Source organism: Ambystoma mexicanum, chromosome 8 (genome assembly GCF_040938575.1).
Source record: "Ambystoma mexicanum isolate Mex_15411 chromosome 8, UKY_AmexF1_1, whole genome shotgun sequence".
Lineage (NCBI taxonomy): Eukaryota > Metazoa > Chordata > Amphibia > Caudata > Ambystomatidae > Ambystoma > Ambystoma mexicanum.
The window spans coordinates 1,381,587,252-1,381,608,290 of record NC_090929.1 but is presented as its reverse complement, the minus strand read 5'-3'; the positions used below and the strand labels follow the sequence as shown (position 1 = coordinate 1,381,608,290).

General features: G+C 44.1%; 1 protein-coding gene across 1 annotated transcript in view; it reads right to left on the bottom strand.

Annotated features, from left to right (window-relative positions):
* MMP21 (matrix metallopeptidase 21) overlaps positions 1-21,039 on the bottom strand; it is a 105,690-nt gene that overhangs the window by 60,358 nt on the left and 24,293 nt on the right. Inside the window, exon 3 of the mRNA XM_069611507.1 lies at positions 15,998-16,139. Coding sequence (XP_069467608.1) covers positions 15,998-16,139 — 142 coding nt within the window. The remainder of the gene's footprint in view (positions 1-15,997; positions 16,140-21,039) is intronic.

Here is a 21,039-nt window from a genome sequence, read left to right as displayed (position 1 = left end):
CGAGCGAGGCGAAAATTGCTCTCAACCGCTATTCCCACTCTATTCGTCCACATCCCTCCACTGGTGAGTGAAGTTTACGTATTTATCTCTCGGCCTTGCGGTAGTGTGTAGCATTAGCTAACAATAATTTCCCCATTTATGTATCCACTCAATATGAAGGCGGAAGATTCTCCATCCGTGTCGTTATTGCAGTCATCAGCCACTTCAAGCGCCTATCGGGTAATCTTACTTGGCTATTCTGCCACTGACTTGTTTTAGGCATGTAAATCAATAGTTTTAATTTATCGTGTAATTATTTTACCTAATGGTACACCCTTGTACTCGTCCTCTAGTCTTTGTTTTCAATTATAATTATTGTTATCCAAAATAATGCAAGTACTGTCTTTCAGGGAGATGCTGAGGAGTCCAACGTATTGACGACTACCGTTGATGTCACTCAGATGGTCGAGGTACGTTTCAGGACAGTTCCATCGATGGAGATCATCAGATCTTGCATTCTTGTAGCGTGATTGTTACACACAATGTTTCTTTCGTTTTTAGCCATTGATATGTCCTTCTGTCGTCGCCCTCCTATGTGTCTTCTTTTTTCAATATTGTGTTCATTACTAATGAAAGTCCTATGTTTCAGGGAGTCGATGGAGCATTAGTCCAAGAAGAAGGGGGAGCATGCAGTTACGGGTCGGCGCAACAGCTTGCAGAAGTGTGCACCGCAGTTACATCGTCCCTTGATGTTCTTATGCATTTCGAGGTATGGATACTGACAGTTCGATCAAGCGAAATCATATGACGTGATTACATCCGCTATACTTCCTTCTTTATTAACGCAAGTACTATGTTTCAGGGAGATGACGGAGCTTCTTCTACAAGAACATCACCCCTAGTAGTTGATGCAGATCTCTGGGTGGTGACACTTCCAACGATCGAGCAAATCGAATCATATTTACATATCCATTATTTATTTTAGACAACTGATCATTTGTGCAGGTCTATTTAGATGAGCCGTTCACGCCTGCACAAAGTTTCTGTTCTTTTTATCAAAATAGAAAACCATACTAATGCAATTACTGTGTTTCAGGGAGTCACTGAAGCATCATCTTCAATAATATCATCAATGGAAGTCTATGAGGAGCCCGAGGTATGGATCTTGACAGTTCCATCTAACTAGATCAACAATGCGTGAATAATTGTCGTTTGAATGTTCTACACAAAGCGTTCATTCGTGTTTTGCTATTGAGATGTACGTGGGTATTGGTCCCCAAGTACATTTTGTGTTTTCGATATTATTATACATACTAATGAAAGTTCTATGTTTCAGGGAGTCGATGGAGCGTCAGTGCGTGATGGATGTGCTTATCATGAAAATATAGTCGTTGCAGCGCAAGAGGAAGTGGAGACATGCACACACGAGTCGGAGCAACAGCGTCCTGATGTTGAAGTTTGAGGCAAGAAAGTTTCAAAGAAAAGAAAGCAAAAGAAGGTTAGTGTCCTGGTCACTATATTATGTTGTTTTTCACTGTTAATAGTTCAATACTGTAAGTTGTGTTTAAACTGAACATCCCTTTTCCAATCTGTCCTCTAGTTGCGAGTGGGTGTACGAACTAGATCTACACAGACAGTGAAGCGAACGAGAGATGTTGCTTGTCAAACCTTTTGGCAGGGACTTGAGACTGGAGATGCATCGTGCCAATGGGAAGAATATGAAGTGATTGACAACGGAGCTATACCACATCCAGCCATTGATAGTGAATGTCCTCCTGGTAGTTCGGATGCAGTCGGAGATAAATTCACAGAATCGACACCCGCAAAAACTATGACCGCGAGAAATTTGAAGAAATTGTCCTATTCACCCATTGCCGGAGAAGGAACAGATGTTGCAATGGAAGAGAATGAAGTGGACTACAATGAAACACCTTCAATATCACTGAACATAGCGGAAGACGATATCAGAGATTCTACCTTTCATGTGAGTGACATGTCCTCAACGTTACAGGCCGAACCAGCTGGGATGCAGAGTGACAGTATAAGGAAAGAGGCCAAATTCATTGTATTCGATAGTTGTTTGATTGATATTATTATTCTGTTGAAATGTGGGCATTCGGTAGGTGGGGAAGTATGTGGGGAGCCATTGATTAATGTGACTTGTGCAATTCGAGGCACTAACCTTAAAATACATGCCACCTGTACAAAATATCATCCTTTCTCATGGTCTGCACAACCCATGCTGGGACAACTGCCAGCAGGCAATCTACGTTGTGCAGCGGCTGCACTTTTTAGTGGTTCAAGTTTTAAAAAATTAGAGTCTTTCTTTCAGTTTGTGGGAATCCATTTCATTGCGAAAACTCAGTTCTACAAATACCAAACCGATTATCTATTTCCAGCCATTAGCGAAGCTTGGAGAATGGAAAAAATGTCTATTGATAGTACATTCGCGGGAAAACTGTTCAGGCTAGCCGGTGATGGACAGTGCGACAGCCCAGGATTTTCAGCCAAGTACTGCACCTACCACTTTCAGGACATGGAAAGTAAGAAAATTGTGAGTTCGGTGGTCGTGCAGGTGTCACAAAGTACATCCTCAGTGGCCATGGAGAAAGTTGGCTTTGTAGCATCATTGCAAGAACTACAATCGCGGGGAATGGTGATCGACCTGATAGCCACGGACAGACACGTTTCAATTGCCAAGACAATGAGAGAAGAGTACAAAAATATAAATCACCAATTTGACGTTTGGCATCTTGCAAAAACAATCAATAAAAAATTGTCGGCTGCAGGTAAAAAAAAAGATATGCAAGGTATTTCACAGTGGTCCAAGTCAATCAGCAACCATCTTTGGTGGAGCTCAAAAACATGTGGAGGGTCGTTGGAAATTCTACTGGAAAAATGGCGGTCAGTAATGCTACACTGTACAAACGTTCACCGCTGGAACACGAACCAACATTTCCACAATTGTGAACATGGCCATTTGTCCACAGAGGAGGCACGGAAGAAGAAGTGGTTGATTCCTTCATCACCCACTCACAAAGCCATTGAAAAGATTGTATTTGATAAAACTATAACAAAAGCTTTGAGGGGACTCACAGAATTCTGCCACACAGGAGATTTGGAGGTGTTCCACAATATGTGCCTAAAGTACAGGCCAAAACGATTGCATTTTGGCATGGAGGGCATGATAAATTGGACTCTTTTAGCGGTCTTGGCACATAACCATAATGTTGGCCGTCAACAAAGTAGGACGACCGGAACTTTAGGGACGCTTCGCTACAATAAGGCCTTCACTAAAAGAAGTAAACAATGGGTGATCAAACCAGTGTTTGAGGATATGCAATATGAGTTTATTGAGAGACTTATTGTTGACGTCCTAGATAGGCACATAAATGGAGTTGTGAACGAACCTGTGCAGGGGACAACTGCATTGCCACCCAACATTGCCTCTGTTCCATGTCCACCTAAAGAAGAGCTCATTGAGAAATACACATCACGGTTTAAATGATTGTAATTTGATTGTCTGTTCTCTCGAGTCTCCTCATATCGCAGGCCCATTGAATATCTGTATCTATCCAACCTTGTTCATTTGCGCATTAAATTAAACCAAACAGTAATATAAATCATTTTTCAAAAAATATAGAATGTCTCCGTATTTATGGTTCTGTGGGGCTGCAAAGCACGCAGACAAAATGCAAAGATGGAGTGTAAATTTCAAGTCCTGTGAGATGTTCTTACACTGAATGTAGCTAACTAGGAATGTGTGTTCGTTCAAAGTGAAGGTCAGCTGCTTTGATTTTTTCTCGGGTGCCAGAATGGCCCACTACTCAGTATAAGGTTCTATTGTTATTTGACCTTGACAGGCCGGGACCACGTAAGAAACGATAATGAATATAATTTCAGAAATGAAAGCCATTTCATGTTTGTTCATTAGAAGAAATAACGTCGGCATAGAAGGAGTGGTATTTCGGGGCTGCCCTACGCACAGACACAATGGAAAATGCAAATATAATGTAAGTAACTCTTTAGATGAGTTTATACCGCAATTTAATTACTATACAGTAGCTTTAAAGACGGGTTAAGTTGTACTTGTTCGTTCTATGTGGCATATTGTTTTGTACCGCACACTATCTTGGGGAGAACGTCTCCTTTTACGGAAGCACCTCAAAACCTTCCTCTTTGCTTCTGCTTTCTCTCTCCCTCTCCCCTGCTACAACTGGTCCACTGTCTGCGACCTCGGTCCTGGGCCCTTCCACTCTCCACCTGTACTCCCTGTCAACCCCTGCACTGGGGGACTGTCTCAGTATCCTACAGCCCCCCCTTGACGTATAAAACCCAGTTGCACTGTCCTAGCTATGAAATAATTTCCCGACCTAATATATAAAATGAATAATTTTAATAAAGATCTGATGGTGAGACTAATTTCATTTTTTATGTTTTTCAAACAGGTACATCATCCATTATTGTCTGTGGGCCTCATTACGACCCTGGCGGTAAGGGGTTTACGCCAGCGTTAGCTGCGCCGACCCCTTACCGCCAATTACGAGGTTCCTTAGCGCCATGGCGCTTTTAACACCTGCTTTTAGCAGGTGTTAAAATCCATGGCGCTAAGGGACCATGGAGTTAATTACGCCACCGTAATTTACGGTGGCGTAATTAACGCCTTCCCCACTCCCATTATGCCCTATGGGGCAAAAATGGGAATGGGGAAGGGTAAATGGGGATTGGGGACTTACCGCCCCGCCAAGGTCGGAATGGAGCGGTAAGTCCGCCAACCACCATGGCGTAAACGTAGTTTACGCCATGGTGGTAAAGTCACGGCCCAGGCGGTAACTTACCGCCTGGGTCGTAATGAGGCCCTGTGTCACGAGTACCAGACACCGGCGGATGGCTTCTATAATCGCCAATTGCTTCTCCGCGTGAACAACGTTAGCACCCTGAACATTTTGTGGGCCGATCGCCAAGTACAAGTATGCCCTTACGCGGTACTAAAGGCTAAATGCAACATACAGACCGTTGTGGTGGCCTAGTGCCTCGTTGTTGGAACAGCCATGCGATTATCAGTGCGACCGAAGAGCTTATTTTATCGTAAACCAACACCCTGTGTACTGCACACGAACATCGCTTGCCTCAAGACGAAATATTTTGGATCGAGAGCAAATAAAAATTCATTGATCTAAGACCCTGTGTACAGCAAAGGAACATCGTGTGCCTCGAAACTAACTTTTTGGAACGTGAGCAAATAAAAATGCAAATCGCTGAATATTCTCAAAACATTTGATGTCCAATAAATGTACTTTGCCAAATGTACAATCTTGCCGTTTGCTTTTAAACCACAGTTTCATATTCCGAATTGTGGCGCTGTATTGTGAGATGATCTAAGACCCTGTGTACAGCAAAGGAACATCGTGTGCCTCGAAACGAACTTTTTGGAACGTGAGCAAATAAAAATGCAAATCGCTGAATATTCTCAAAACATTTGATGTCAAATAAATGTACTTTACCAAATTTACAATCTTGCGGTTTAATTTAAAAGTACAGTTTCATATTCCCAATTGTGGCGCGCTGTGTTGTGTGAGCTCATCTGTGTTGATTTCCTGGTTCTGTGTGGAGTCGCCTAGAAGACGCCTGGGCGCGTTTGCCTACGCAGCACAGTCACGTCACGGATAGAGGCGGGGAATATGAATGTTTTGATCAAGTCTGTTTCAGGGGCGGGGGATTTGATTTAGTTCCGCAAAAGCAGGTGAGCCAGGGCGATGGGGGGAAATGATAGGATTATCATAAAATGGCGGATGTTTTCGAGTGCGTTAATGGACGAAAAGTCGGGTAAGGTCCATAGGAAAGTTTTCTACGATCTACCGATTTATGCTTAAAAACACATGGCCGAACCATAGGAACAATAAAAAAAAAGTCCCGGAACTATCCTTTAATATTCATCCAGATGCCAAAACTTTTGCCAGCACTGGAGAGCTATTGATTTCCAGCAAGCCCCAAATCCTCAAATGTATTCTCTCTACCCAGTAAAGCACTGGGTGGTGTGAGAAGGCCTTTTGAACCAGTATCCTGAAATCCTCTGACTTGCCACCACTAGGCTTGCCTGAGGAACTCGCTATCCAGCTGATTCAAATACCCAAAGACTAGGAGGGCAGATACTGTGCAAATCTGGCGACCGGCCTCGCTGATCCAGTACCGTGCCTGATGCACTGTCTTTCCTAGACCAGACCCAATCCATGACCACAACTGACGGTCCAATTTAAAAACTAATCCTGTGAGTATTAGTAGGAAGAACTGTGCTCCATAGTATAATTGCATTGTCTTATCCATATCTCAAACCCATCCCATCTTTCCTTCAGAACCAGTATTGTTAGAACCATCTTTGCGCAGGCCCATTTCTCATCTGAAGAAGTCGAGTTTCCTTAGCAGGTGGGTCACCCTGATCAAGTGAGTGTAAGATCCCTGTGTGGTATTCGCTTTTTCATAGTCATCCTCTAGTCTAAGCAATCCCATTTGTCATTTTTAAAAGTGCATTTCTGTTTTCCATTCTCGTGCCTATCTCACAAAAATTACCTTTACTAAAACCTCTATAAATCCCTCAGTTTTTGGGATAGAAACAAAGCATTTCAAAACAGTGCGATTCTCCCGTTATCGCAAATATCGAGCATGGTAAAGTTTGCCACGATTTTAAAAATATGAAAGGTTTAAATGTGTAAAATAGCTCTAAACTGCTTCCAACTTGAACTTTAAGATCTCAAATGTTTTCTTTGGACTAAATCATTGCTTGCGCTTGCGTGCAACTGTTCAAAGCAGCTCCCATAAGAATTTAAAACAATTTATGCATTTATTTACCACATTTGCTGTTTTTGCCCAGTCAGTTTTAAAGACAATAGTAAAAGCCATCTGACAGCAGAAAAGTCAATTTCATTTTTCTCTTGTGTTTTATGGGGGGAAGGTGGGACTGATATTCTGTTTGATTTGTGCTATTCCTTATCACCTGCTCTCTCCCCCTTATCTCTTTACATTGCCTATTGGGGATGGAGGGGTGTTGCAGGGGGAACCTCTAACCGTAGTGCTTTCAGATCTGAACCAACACAAAAGTATTCGTTTCTGTGCTGCATTTGTTTTTGTGCTCATTCCATACTTATTCCTAGTGTATTAAAGATATTCTTCAGTGTTTTGTCACCCAATTGGTGATTGTTGTTTATCTATTAAAATATATTGTGATTAATTTTTAAATACCTAAATAAATATTTACCTTTGCAAACTAGCCTGATTCCTGGTTCAGTGAGACCAGGGTGGGGTGGGGGGTGTTCCAGCAGAAGGGTGTGATATGAGTAGTATATCGTTCAGAATATTGAACTTATAGACAAAAATAAATAAGGATTTCAGTTGTGCAGTACATGCTGGGCTTTGACTTAGGTGTCTGCCGGATTGAATTTGAACTCACTTACAGCTCAAACCCCCTAGCTAAGTACGGCAAATCAAATCCTCCTCGGCCCAATGATCCAGCCCAGAAAGCACACAGCACCAACTGATGCTCTTAGCAAAAGCCCACTGAACACCCCCACCTTCAGTGTTTGGATCCTTCTCACACTTTAATATCTTAATTTACAAAAGCGCAAAGCCAATCATCAAAGACAAAAACACTGCTGATTCAGAGGAAAAAACAAAGAAATATTATTATGCAAAATGTTCAGAAAACTGGAGCTCTGGGAAGGTCAGTGAAAAAAGATCTTAGCATGACCAAGGGAGAATGTGCAGTCAGGTCTGGCCTGCAATACAGTCCCGAGTCACTCATGAGGACCCATGTTCTGGAATGGGGGCAAGAAGAAAGGCTGCAGAATGGTGGGGTGTACAGAAGCAAATGTCTGCTGTCCACACCATTCCCAAGCAAACTACTGACACAAAAAAGTATTGGCCCTTAAATTAGTTTTGGACACTGCCACATAATCCATTCAGGATTCCTGAACCAACCATGTCATATTAAAGATGAACATTGTATGGGGCACAGGCACCTCAAACAAGTTCAAATTGGCTAGAACCTGGGGTCTACACCCCTGTTCGATACTTTACATTTTATCTCTATTATTGAAATGTCCTTCATTTGTCCTTCTAGTCCATGCCCAACTTGCTGGCTTCTATGCACAAAACAGAACCCTACTTTTTTCATCATCATTAGCCAGTAGCATTTCAATGCATTTTCCATTTCTTTGTTACCCTTTATTCACTTATCCTTTGTATGTTGTTTTTACTTTCTGATGCTACAAAGGCAAAAACCAAAGTATGTTAAATAAATGCCCCCGGAAGCATGGTGGTCTGCATGTTATACTGGCTGCACTAGCCCACCATCACAGCTTACTGGGAGAAACTTCATGGGCTGCAAGTGAGCCGAAGCTGCAGCCCCTTGAATGGAGGGCTGTCTGGGGGCAGGCCTTCTTGCAGCACTCTTTTCAGAAGCTTCTCTTCAACAGTGCACAGAACGATAGACTAAATGTATGCAGGAGCAAACTGAAAATGTACCTGCACTTGGAACTCAATGGCTCCCTCTAGTCCAGGGGTGAACCACTCAGGTTTATTAATGGCTGCAAACAGGTCAGGTTTCAGGATATCAAAAATTAATCTTCGTGAGCTATATTTTTGTATTCAATGGATCCAAATGGGTGAATTATTGACATTTTCAGTGTTTATCCTGAAAACATGATAGGTTTGTGCTCTTTGGAGTCAGAGTTGATTGAGCACCACCACTTTAAGTACACAGACTCCTGGTTCCTACATTGACATCCGCCTGAGTAACAAAGCTCCGTAGCCAACCTCCCCCTTTCCTCTCCCCCAGACACCATCACCAGTTGAAGGTGATCTAATGCTGAAGGATGGGCTTGGGAAGGAGATCAAATATGTTATTAATATCAAAGGGTTGCTCAAATATTTGAGACTGCTGCTGATCAAATATGCTGAATTTTGCAATCTGCCTCCTATTCTCCTGAGATGCATAATGGTACTCTCAAATACGTCAGAGTTTAGTTCAATGTGCCAGCCTACCAGTTCATTATTAATTTGCATTCTGATGCCCACATTGTCAAGCCAATTCCAAACTTCCCCACTTAATCCCATCTTGTCATGCAAGTTCCAACAGCAGTATCCTAGTTTTGTCTTAGTTATTGAGAGTGTTATGTTAGTTTCTACATCCCCTCCAGCAAACTGTCAAACTTTTTCAATTAATGTAGATCCTGCGTAGATAATGTCAATTGAATCAGCCTTTATGCAGATTTCTTCTGTTTTTGCCAGTAGTTGAATGCTATGATGAATCGCAGATACTCGTATTTGTATTTGTATTTATTTTATTTATATAGCGCACCAGGCCCAAGGGCATCCACGCGCATCACTTAGTTTCAGGCATGGTACAGACAAAGCATTTGAACAGAATATACAAAATATACAAATTATACAGGAAATATACAAATGTAAAAGAGCAGGTTATAACAATAGGCCGTTAATGCTAAAATTATGACTATAGGGGCAATAGGAGTAGAGTCACGGCAAGTCATGGGCAGACAGCCAAGCTTTGGCTTTGCACTTGAAGGGCATGAAGGAGGATTCAGCTCTAAGCGGATTAGGTAACGAGTTCCATAGCTTAGTTGCTAGGACTGGGAAGCTGCATCCACCAGATCTTTGGAGGATGAAGCGCGGGATGTTGAGGCAGTTGGTTTAGGTACTTCTGAGTGGTCTCGCAGTGGTGTGTAGTGTAAATCTGCTGGCTAGGTAGCTAGGCGCTTGATTGGCTAGGCCTTTGTGTGTGAGCGCAAGTGCTTTAAGAGAGACTCTTTGGGAGACGGAGAGCCAACGAAGACTCTGTCTAGAGTCAGAAATGTGGAGGTTCCTAGGAATGTTTAGAGCTGCTCTGATGGCATTATTTTGAATGATTTGTAATTTTTTTAAATTGCATTTGTTGGTGCCCAGATAGAGGGCATTGCAATATTCAATTTTGGATAGGACCAAGGTCCTAGCTAGTGTGGTGCAGTTGGCTGGTGAAAGGAAGGGGCGGCATGCTGTGATAAGCTTGCAGGTGTATGATGCTGCCAATGATTCTGCATTGGTTTCCCTGGATAGTGAGAGGGTGGCATCGATGTACATACCAAGCGTTTTAGTATCCTTAGCCACTTTGATGGGGTTACCATCAATGGTGAAGGATTTAAACGATGAGTCAGGTTTGCTAAGTCTTTGGTGGGAGCCAAGGATGAGGAGCTCAGTCATTTAAGCACAATTCATGCTGCGCCATCCAGGCCTGGATGACTTGATAAATGGCGTTGATGGATAGAGAGTCGGTTTTGTGGTCTCCTGTAATGGGGATAAGTATCTGGGTGTCATCGGCGTAGTTGGTGTACGTGATACCCAGTAGATCCAAGATGTCAAAAAAGGGTTTTGTGAATACTTTGTAGAGTGTCGGGGACACACAAGATCCTTGAGAGACTCCACAAGTGACTGGTGAGGGTTCAGCAGTGGCAGTAGGGGAGAAAACCCTCATGGATCTATTATCCAGGAAGGAGGTGATCCAAGCTGTAGCTTTGTCGAAGAAGTGGGCGGCAGTTTTAAGGTGGCAGCATAGGATTTGGTGATTTACCAAATCAAAGGCCGCAGAGAGATCTAAGAGGAATAGGAGGGCCAGTTTGCCCTTGTCTTTTAGGTCTTCAATCTGAGTTTTAAGGTCTAAAAGAGCAGTTTCTGTGCCATATCGCGGACGGAAACCAGATTGCCTCAATCACAAGAGATTATTGCTTTCCAAATAATCTTGGATCTGCAGGTATGCAGCACGATCGAGAATTTTTAGAAGAAAAGGGACCATGGTGATCGGTCTGTAGTTAGTGGGTATGTTAACGTCCAAAGTGGGTTTTTTCAGGAGGGGAATAACCCAGGCATCCTTGAGGTTGTATGGGACAATCCCAGAGCTGAAAGAAGAGTTTATGAGTGTGGTGATGAAGGGGGCTAAGTTATGCGAGGCCTCATTAATAATGGCAGCAGGGCATGAGTCTCCCTGACAATTGGAGGGTTTAAGGTTGCTGATAATGTGTTCGACTTCAATGATGGAAAGGGGTGAGAAGCTAAATGGTTTCAAGGATTCAATGTTGCAATCGATATTAGCCCGAGGGGTAAAATGTTGCGGACTGGACTGCAAGCTGTTTTTTTTACTGTTCATTTTAGTTTGGAGGGTGATGATTTTTTGAAGGAGGACCTTTTGAATGTTGGCACACCAGATGCTGTCTTTGGAGCAGGTGTCTGGAGGAGTAGCAGGGGATTCCAGTTCCTTTAAGATTTTGAATAACTCCTTGGTGTTAGATTGGGCTAGTTCAATGCGTTTATTGTATGTCTCTTTTTAGCAGAAAGTATGGCTTCTTTGTAATTTAGGGTAGCTACGGAAATACTTGCTTTGTTGGCTTCCGTTGGATTGCTTTTCCAGCATGCTTCAAGAATCCTTTTTTCCTTGCGTAGGGTTCTCAACTGTGGCATGAACCAAGAGTTGAGATGGGCCCGATGTTTGGGGTTTCTTAGTTTGGAAGGCGCGATAAGATCAAGGGCTTTCAGCATGGTCTGATTGTACTTGTCTACCAAGACTGTAGGATCAGAGCATGAGGATGAGAGGTCATTGAGAGTGGGGAGGATGAGTGGGAGTAGTTTGGTGCAAGTTATGTTGCGCTTATTTCATGTGGTGGTGGCAGGTGCAATATTGGGAACTGAGTGGATGATTTTAGTAGGGATGCTGAAGGTGATTAGGTGATGGTCGGTCCATGCACATGGTTGATTGGATTCAACATTAGTGTCACAATTTAAGTCAGCTATCCAATCGAGAGTCCTGCCCTTGGAGTGAGTTGGCATAGTGACCCGTTGTGTGAAGCCTAGGTTGAGTAGTAGGTTGTTGACATCGTGGGCAGAGGCATCCTTAGGGTCTTGGTAGCATAGATTGAAATCACCTAATACAATGATTTGAGACTTGGTCTTGGTATTGTCAGTGAGGATATGGGCGAGGTCCTCGGCAAACGTGGATAGTGGGCCAGCAGGTCTGTATATAATGTGGAGTGTAATAGTCCGGTTCGGGGTGATGGATAGTTTAGCTGTGAGTAATTCTGCTGAGGTGATTTGGCAGGGAGCGGAGAGGCGGAGATTAATGGAGGTTTTGTGAATAATGGCCACACCGCCTCCTTTAGTTTGATCAGTGTTACGGTCACTTCTAATAATAGTGTAGCCTTCAGGGATAGCTAAGGCTAGAAGGGGTCCTGAGGCAGCATGGAGCCAAGTTTCAGTAATGGCTATGAAGTCCAGGTCATGAGTTGTGATGAGGTCAGCCATGTCGAGTGCGTGGGCCGTAAGTGACCTAGTGTTGATCAATGCAGCCTTAAGACAGGTTGTGGGGCTAAGCGGTTGGGTACTCGAGTCAGGAATGATGTCCAATATAGGTGGGTGCGTGGTGGTGGGCAGAGGCTGAGGGCTCGATGCGAGATGGTTTGGCTGGCAAGTTCCTTCTCCCCAAGTCGTCCCTTCTCCCCAAGTGGGAGCCCCCCTGAGAGGTTAGGGAGGTGAGCCCACTCCACAAAAGCCTCCCTAGGAGTCAAGGCAAGTGGGAACTCACTGGGAGAGACTCCCCCTTTGGGGACAAGGACTCCTGTTCCTGTGAGGCACTCCCCACACCAACAAATGTAATGGCATACATTGGACTACCTGATAAGCCTAAGAATGTGGTATCCTTGTCTTTGGCTAAAGTCAATGTAAGAGTAAACCCAATGGCACGAGAAACGGAGGATGTCTATTTAATTCAAAATGCATATATAACTGCACCGAGATGGAAGAGGAGAGAGGAACCTGATGCGCAGGGGAAGCACCCAAAATCAATACAGAGGCAGTAGGTGGAGCCAAGCAAGTTGCAGAACCCACAACTTGTGGAGAGGGAGATAACGTGAGGAAGAGATGCCGGAGAACCAGCATGTGCAGAAGCAGGAAGAGTCTCAGGTCGCCCAAGAGAGAAGCAAGCAACACGGTGGCGGCGTGACCACCACACGATGGCAGGACGTCCCAAGAACAATGCTGATACCGCCCATGGAGGATACGAGGTGCGCTTCTAACGAGCAGAACCCGTGCAAAGCAGGAGCCTGATGTGGACCTGAGAACGTGATGGCGAGAAGCTGAGAGAGAGAACAGTCACAACCGAGCACCTAACTCAACCACCGGCCTCTACCAAGTAAGAGGTACCTCGGGGACTGGGACAAGCTGGAGGCCCACAGGATTTCGCTATCACTCGGAGAAACCTTGCCCCAGTTACACAAACCAGAAAGCAGGTATAAAGTTATGTGATGGGAGTTGGAGACAAATAACGAGTGTCCAAAGAGGGAAGAGAGCTATTACATGAAGTTGTTACCTTATCCCAGTACAAAGAATGAGCTATCAAATATGCAATTTAGCCAAGTAAAAAGTGAAGAGCCTAGAAAAGAAGGGCTGAGTCCTCACAAGTGGTATATAACCAATAAGCAAGGAGATACTCAACCCACAGTTGAAAAGTCTTGAATAGAGGTGCTGAATCAATACAGCTGGGATATATTGATATGGGGTCACATTAGAGACATTATAAGATTGAATATTACTGATAATAGAAGCTTAAAAAGGGGTAGAGGAAAACCCCAACCAAGTACTTCCAGAGGAAAGACCTAGGGAGAAACTACTAAAAATCTGACTATTACCTTAGAGAACATTCTAAAAACGAGACCACAGAAAGCATGAGAAAGAAAAGTGTTCTTGAAGAACTACAAGAGTTGATCACAGAGACTATTTCTTCTACCAAGAAGACATGTAATTCAAGGAGTTATTGAATGAACTGGAGGGGAGACCAGACGAAGACAAATCATTAACTTGGACTATTTAAGTTAGCTAAAATTAGTGGCAGGGCCAGATACGGTAGTGTAGTTTCGGGATGAAACTACACATTTTCTAGGTTAAGTAGTTTCAGGTACTGAAAGATGTGCCTAAACCAGAGGAGACTAGGTACGCTGGGATTGCTAAGGAGATCTTTAAGAGCTACTCTATATTTCTCTAGTGAGGCGGATGACCATATTGGGACGCAATAAAGTAAGGGTCTAGTAATACTTTGGTCGTTAATGGGGATAAGTCCCAAATCCATACACAGTGAGATGTTTGGGGAGTTACTTGATACCCATAATAGTTTCTTTAGGAATTTAATTTTTCGATTACCGCCAGAGCTGAAGTTTTGCTATGGCCCCACATCTCTGCTCCATATAATGCGGCTCAGAGGGCCTCGGCAGGATAGACTTCTAGGGCTGGTTTAAGGAGGTTTTTCCAATGTTTAACATTCAATTATAGGTGGATAGCTTTCAAGTACAGACAGTATTCCACAGCGGAGTTCCAGATAACAACATAGACATCGCAAACTCTGCTCTTGTCTATCAGACATCACTCTGAACCCCTCTGTGGCATATATCCACCTAGCTGATAGGTACCTATCTATAATTCGTCATAATGTTTCCAACCCCAAGTACACCAGCACATTATCATTATTCAGGAGTATAAGGGCAGCACACATGTTTTTTTACATACGTTACACAGTTTGAGGCAGGAAGATCACAGTGCAAGATGCACAGTCACTTTTTCATCCCTTAATGTCTCTGAGGTATTTTTTTCACAGCCTAAACATGATCTTCAGGGCATTGTGCAAGTCACATTACTTATTTCCATCATGTGAGATGTAGAATTGTAGAATCTATGAATATGCGTGCAGGGTTTTGCTTATGATATACGCAATCTAATTTATATTCCCTTTCAACGAAAGAACTAGTGTTAATTGAAGGGTGGCATGTACTGTGTACTACCTGGTCAGTATAAAGGAGCTGTCTTAAAATGGCAGCTCGACCCCTGTGTTATGTTAGAGGAACCTATAGAGTGCACGTACGCCCAAAGGGACCATGGCGCTAGACAGGCAAATACAACTGACTGAAGACCTAGAACAGAAAAGTTTTAAAAGATTGGCGAAAAGACAAGTGATCAGAGCTAGCACGCATAGAGTAGGAGAGAGCGTTACAAGCTTTAGCCACGACAACTGAGAAGGCGCACCCACCGACACGATAAAGTCTGAACCGGGGGGACATGAACCAGAAAAGCAGACTGGGAACGGAGAAGACAACATGGAGCATAGGGAAGGAACTTAGCCTGAAGATATTCTGCCCCCACTTTATGGAAAGCACGATGGACGAAGCATAAGGGCTTAAAGAGAACACGCTTCTCAACAGGAAGCCAATGAAGCTGTCGAAGTAAAGGGGACATATGTGCACACAGAGAAGGATGAATAACAGACCTAGCTGCCGCATTCTGGAGGAGCTGAAGACGGTTCGTAAGATAGCGAGCGGTTGACCAGGTAGAGCGATTTACAATAATCAACTGCACTGAGTACAAAAGCAGCCACAACCAGAGCCTAAAGTTGGGCTGGGATGAAAGGGAGAACTTTCCGCAAGATTTTTAGTTTGAAGTGGCCAGCACTGCAGACAGACGCAACCTGATCCTCCATGGAAAGGGATGAAGCAATTTTTACACCCAGATCTTTTACCGAGTGGGTGGGCATGGTAAAGGGGCCCAAAGAACTAGGCCAGAACTCAGCCATCCAGAAGGACAGGGGGTTGGAGTAACAATACAGCTAGAAATATGGCTGATAGCCCTCTAGTTCTGAGCATGCATTTGCAGAAACAGTCTTCCGTGCGATAGCAAATGGCTTACCACACTATAAATGGCACCCCTCGTATTTACAAACTCCCTCTGTGTCCCGGAAGTTAATGTACGCAGGCACCACTAAGAAAGGACAGTGCAAGCTAGCACGGCAGCGGCCAGGCTCATTACCTGTCCTCATTACCTGTCCGTCAGGATGAAGAGCAACACATGCCTACTGCCGGAGCCCTTGCCGAGACCCCACTTATCCCACCTGGACCCCGCTAATGTGCATGAGGTGCGGTTAACTGTCCCTTTAGCCTTTCCTTACCGTATAGCGTTTGAATTGCCTTTCGGTCAGTCCAGTCCAATTCGAAGCCCGCTTCTTGCGGAATGTAGTTGGGTTGCATTATCGATCCTGTCTTGTAGATGTGTGACAGGCCCAGCACATGCCCAATTTCATGAACTGCAACCTGCAAAGAGAGAAACCACGCCAGTGAATCAATGTGCTATGAGGTGTAACCCAGTGTAGGCAAGCAGTGCTCTTATATTGAACGGATTTCCAATGCCCATTCAATAACTATAAATGTGCCTAGCATTCTTTTCATGTATGTAAATACTTAACATTTTTTAAAATCAATTATGGCACATAATTGTGTTATTTCATTCAACATAGTGCATGGTTTTATAGTTTCTGCACTCTGCAGCGAACTTTTAGGAGCCCTGCATAGGGTGCAATGAGGCAGTCAAAAAGGGATTTGAATTCCAGTAAAGGCGTTTTTGTCTTTTACCCTTGTGATGCAGAGACCATTCCATTCATAAACATGAAGGACAGCCGTATCCCCTCACACTTGTGCGCTCAATGTCAGTGGTTTTCCATCAATAAAAACGTGCAATTCCTTGTTCCGGAGGCTCGGATTATGCTTTCTTCCTTTACTCAAAAAATTTGAGCAGCATTATAAACATATCAATATATATATAAAATTAACACAATAAAAACTACATCTCCCAAGAAATAGTCTTTTTTTGTAGTCCATTTTTGATGATAACTTGAAAACATGTGAGATCTCTGTCCAAACCTCTCTCTGCTACTGCATAACCTTCATGCCCTTCTCTTGTCCTTCCTCTTTCTTTGCTGCTCGAGCAGCAGTTAAGTACTTTACTTTTACTACATAAGAGTTTGCGTGTGTATGGTAATTGAACTAGACTTATGTTTCACTTTTATAAGTGCAGGAGTGCAGGAACAAACAATTTGTTTTATAAGGTGCAACGCGTGGCAGCTGTCGGAGCATATCTGTGTGCCCGGGGAAGCAGTTGCGCCGGGCCTCTGTAGGGGTTAGGGTGGCCAACTCTTTGATAGTATTTCGCGGGACACTAGCCCACAAGGCGGCGATGACATCACAACGTTATTCACGTTTGGACCGCCCCTTTTTAAATTTACATTTTTTTAATGGCTCTTAATTCCTTGCTTAATTGAAATGCAAATTGTTTGTCCTTGGGAGGTGATGGTTACGTTTTTTAACTGCAAACATGACTATCAAGACCCAGGAACATAGCATTAGCATTTGAATGAAGCCAGGTGTCAAGCGTTACAGCTCGACCTGCTGCTCAAAAGGAGCCAGGGCTGCAGAGCCGCCCAGAGAAAGGAAGCAGCAGGCGGCAGCGCCGTGCTGGGTACATGGCCACTTCCGTTTGCAGAGTGGCTGTGCTGGAGGCAGGTTGTCCTGACGAAAGTCGGGACAACCTGTGTCCCGCACAGCCACTCTGCAAACGGCGGGACAGAGTCCCCAATTGCGGGACAATCCCACGAAATCCGGGTGAGTTGGCCACCGTAGTGGGGGTCCGGCGATGCAATTGTGAGCACTTGAGGGGGCGCTCTCACAGAGACACTGGGGAGCGACAGTGTTCATCCGGCGCCAGCATTGTGTCATTTCCGCAGAGCTGCTAGTTAGTTAGGAAGTGATTTGAGTTGTGAGGTGAAATTCACCAAAGGCCCACGCAGTATGGTGAGGCACGGTGAGGGGCATTCAATAACGCTGCAAAACGAACTTCACTCAATGCAGTGAGCGGTCACAGCGCCGCCTGATGGTGAGAATTAATTTACACGGAAAGTGTCAGGCTTCATCATCCACCTGCCACACAGGCAGGGGAAGGCAGCACTGCAGCACTGATAAGTGATACACTATATAAACGGGCACATACCCAGGTTAAACTGCAATTAATTAAACAAATTCAGACCCACATAAGCTGCGATTGATGGGTACAGGCACAAGAATCCTGTAAAGACCCACCAGTGCTTAGAATGCACAGCTGCAGCGAGGATTATGAGGCACATACTAGCAGGAAATGGTTAACCTCCAGCAAGGGGTGAGCCGTACAAAGTGTACTGGGCACAGGATTGGGAGTATTGTCCCAAGGAAGGAGCTTAGTGGAAGACCTAATCATTTTCTCACAAGGGATGGAGGCCCTGAGAGGAGAAGCCCCAGAGAGATATCAGAAGGGGAAAGGGGGAAGAAAGAAAGCCTGAAAGGCCCGCAGCAGGCAACCCCCCCCACCCCCCCCAGTCACACCACGCAGAAAGAGAGGTGGTGAGAAAAGAGTGAGGTCCTGGCTGTACTGTATGGGCCGTATTGTTGACGATTATTTTTCAAATGTTCTGAACACTGTTTTAGGCAGTTTCCCTGTGGTGTGGGCCTATTCATCCCGTGTTTAGGCCTTGTGTGACCCTCAAGTGTACATATGCTTACTCTGCTGCTAATCACTTTCTGGTAAATAAAGCTCATTAGTATTCACTTCTGCTGCAAAGGATTCTGGGTCAGCTTTTGCCCCAGCGGTGTAAAGCGTTGGGGGGCTGGTGCAGGAGTCCTGCAAGTTGTGAGTAGTGTCATTTTGGTGAAAAACCTGGTATAACCCCACAAAAGGGAGCTTACGTTCCATTCATGTGTTGTATTTTTTGGCATTAAGATGGTCTGTAGGAGAAAGAGTGCTCTGCTGCCACGTGCAGAGCAGCAGCCCCAAGAGCTGTGTGGTTTGAAAAAAGGCGATAGATTGTGGGTAAAAAGAAACTCTCAAGTCATACACGTCCGAAGTGTTCTTAATTACAGAAAGGAAAAAGGTTGAGGATCTTTGCATTAAAGCTGCTATATTGGAAAATCCTTGAGTGTTCGATTTGTATTGGAAATAGACCTTGGATTGTAAAATACATTGTGAAAACCTTTTACTAATTTTGTAACCCAGCTATGTATATAAATTGCAAATCTTCCCACTCTGTTTTAGTGTTACCCCTTCTGCTGTTTTGTGCAAACCTGTCATTAAAGTTGCTCAGATTTTTATTGACGTGCCATATTTGCTACTTCTGGAGACCAGTATTCATTTTTGCTTTGCCTGGAATGTGTATTCAGACTAGCATCTCTGCCATCCCAGCCGGAGGCGGAGTGACGTAGGCTGTGCGATGGCGGCAATCTTTCGGCTCCTCAGTGGCTACTCAACCTTATTATTGAAGGACCAGTCACCCCAACCACCCAGTGGCTCACCCTTTCCTTAATCAAAGACTTCCCCAATCCATTTACCTCACCTTGATAAAGACTTCGGTCGAAACACGTGTTGGCTCTTTCACATATGATCTGCACTATACATACTAAGATAACCATTAGCACTCCCGTGAACAATAAAAAACAAAATTGGCAACACACATAAGGTGTATTGATCTTCTTCCAAACCTATCTAGAACCAAGGATGCGAAGATAATACAGTGCCATTACAAACAAGGTTTACCCATCTACTCCTGTAACTTCTCGCTTTGGGAATTTCGGAGCTTGTCCCATACAAACCTTGTACCCAGCAGCAGGCCCTCTTATATCAGAATATATATAAAACCCTAAATTTACTTGATGGCAAATTGTTCTTTTCCTCGCCTTTGGAACGAGATAGGGCTATTGCTTTAAGCAGTATTGCTGCACGCTGGAAAAGTCATAACCCGCCTTGCAGGCGACGTTTCTACTCAAGTCCAGTAGTGCCATGTCTTCCAACAGGTTCAGACAACTGACTAGAAGGCGCGTCAGGAGATGAGCAGCAAAGGTCAACCAGCATCTGAAACTGAGAGGCGAGAGAGGCCACATGCAGCAAAGGTCAACCTTGAGCAGCATCCAGGGGAGCCGATTTATGAATTTCCCGGGGGGGGGGGGCCAAATACAGGAAGTGATATCACTGGCAGTTATATGACCGCAAATTTGCATGTAGTCGCCAACTTGGTGCAACGGCGCGCGGGGGGGGCGGGTGTTGGCGCGTACAGCGCAGAACAGTGGAAACATTGGCTAGCATGCACTGCATATACTAAAGTCAAGAAAGAAGGAGATTTAAGCCTTCGAGTTGCATTCCAGTAAGACATCACTGCCCCTACTCCACCGCTCTATAATCGTCCATCAACACAACTAGGATGGGAGAATGAAATGCTTGCTAAACAGAAGGTACAGCTGCAAGGTGGAGTACCACCACCAAAAAAAAAGTTCCCAATTCAAGGGAAACTAGAAGTAAAGACGTTTCCCCATTAAAAACTACCAAGCAAGACGTGTGTGGCGCCATAGTTCAGAAAAACATCAACAATTCAAACTTACAATAGTGCTGCTGTAGATTGGCCAGCCACAAGTGACATTTGCTAAGATGTTACCTCTGGGTAACCAGATAGAGTTAGGGATGTAGCTTAATCTTAAACCTTTCAGTGGACACATCAGATGTGCTGCTGAAGTATAATGCAATCCTGGCTGAAGTATAATGCAATCCTGGCTGAAGTATAATGCAATCAAGTGTGGTTTCAGACTTGGGGGGAACAGTGTTAACTGCTTTTAACATTGTAGTTTACCAGAAATTCTGGTAAAGTAATGTACAATGTTAAAAAGCAGTTACCCAGGCTCACCCTGCACCCAGGTGATGTTTGGGACTGATGGAAGCACTCGCATCTAAATGTTGTAGCCATGGTTGTCTACATGTTTTAAAAACTCCCACTTTCCTGGTCTTCAACATTCATTTGAAACACCCCTTATTAAAAAAATGAAGGAGTCAGTAAAAAGCCAATGCTGAAAGGCCTATTTTGCACAAGTAGTAAGACCCAAAGGGTAAGAGCGACTGTATAGCAGACTATGCCAATGTAGGATACTCCAGGATTACCTTCAGTCAAAATTCACCCACTGCAATGTTCCTAAATTCAGATTGCAGAGTAGTGTCTGACTGAACCTCAATCAGCTCTTCCTGGGCATCAAATGGATGATGCACCACCTCCTCTGCCAGAAAAGTCTGCATCACCCAGTCATTAATGCCAGCATTTACTTCAGGGAAGTATTCATCAAAGATGGACCTTAATGTTGCTAGGTGGCTTGC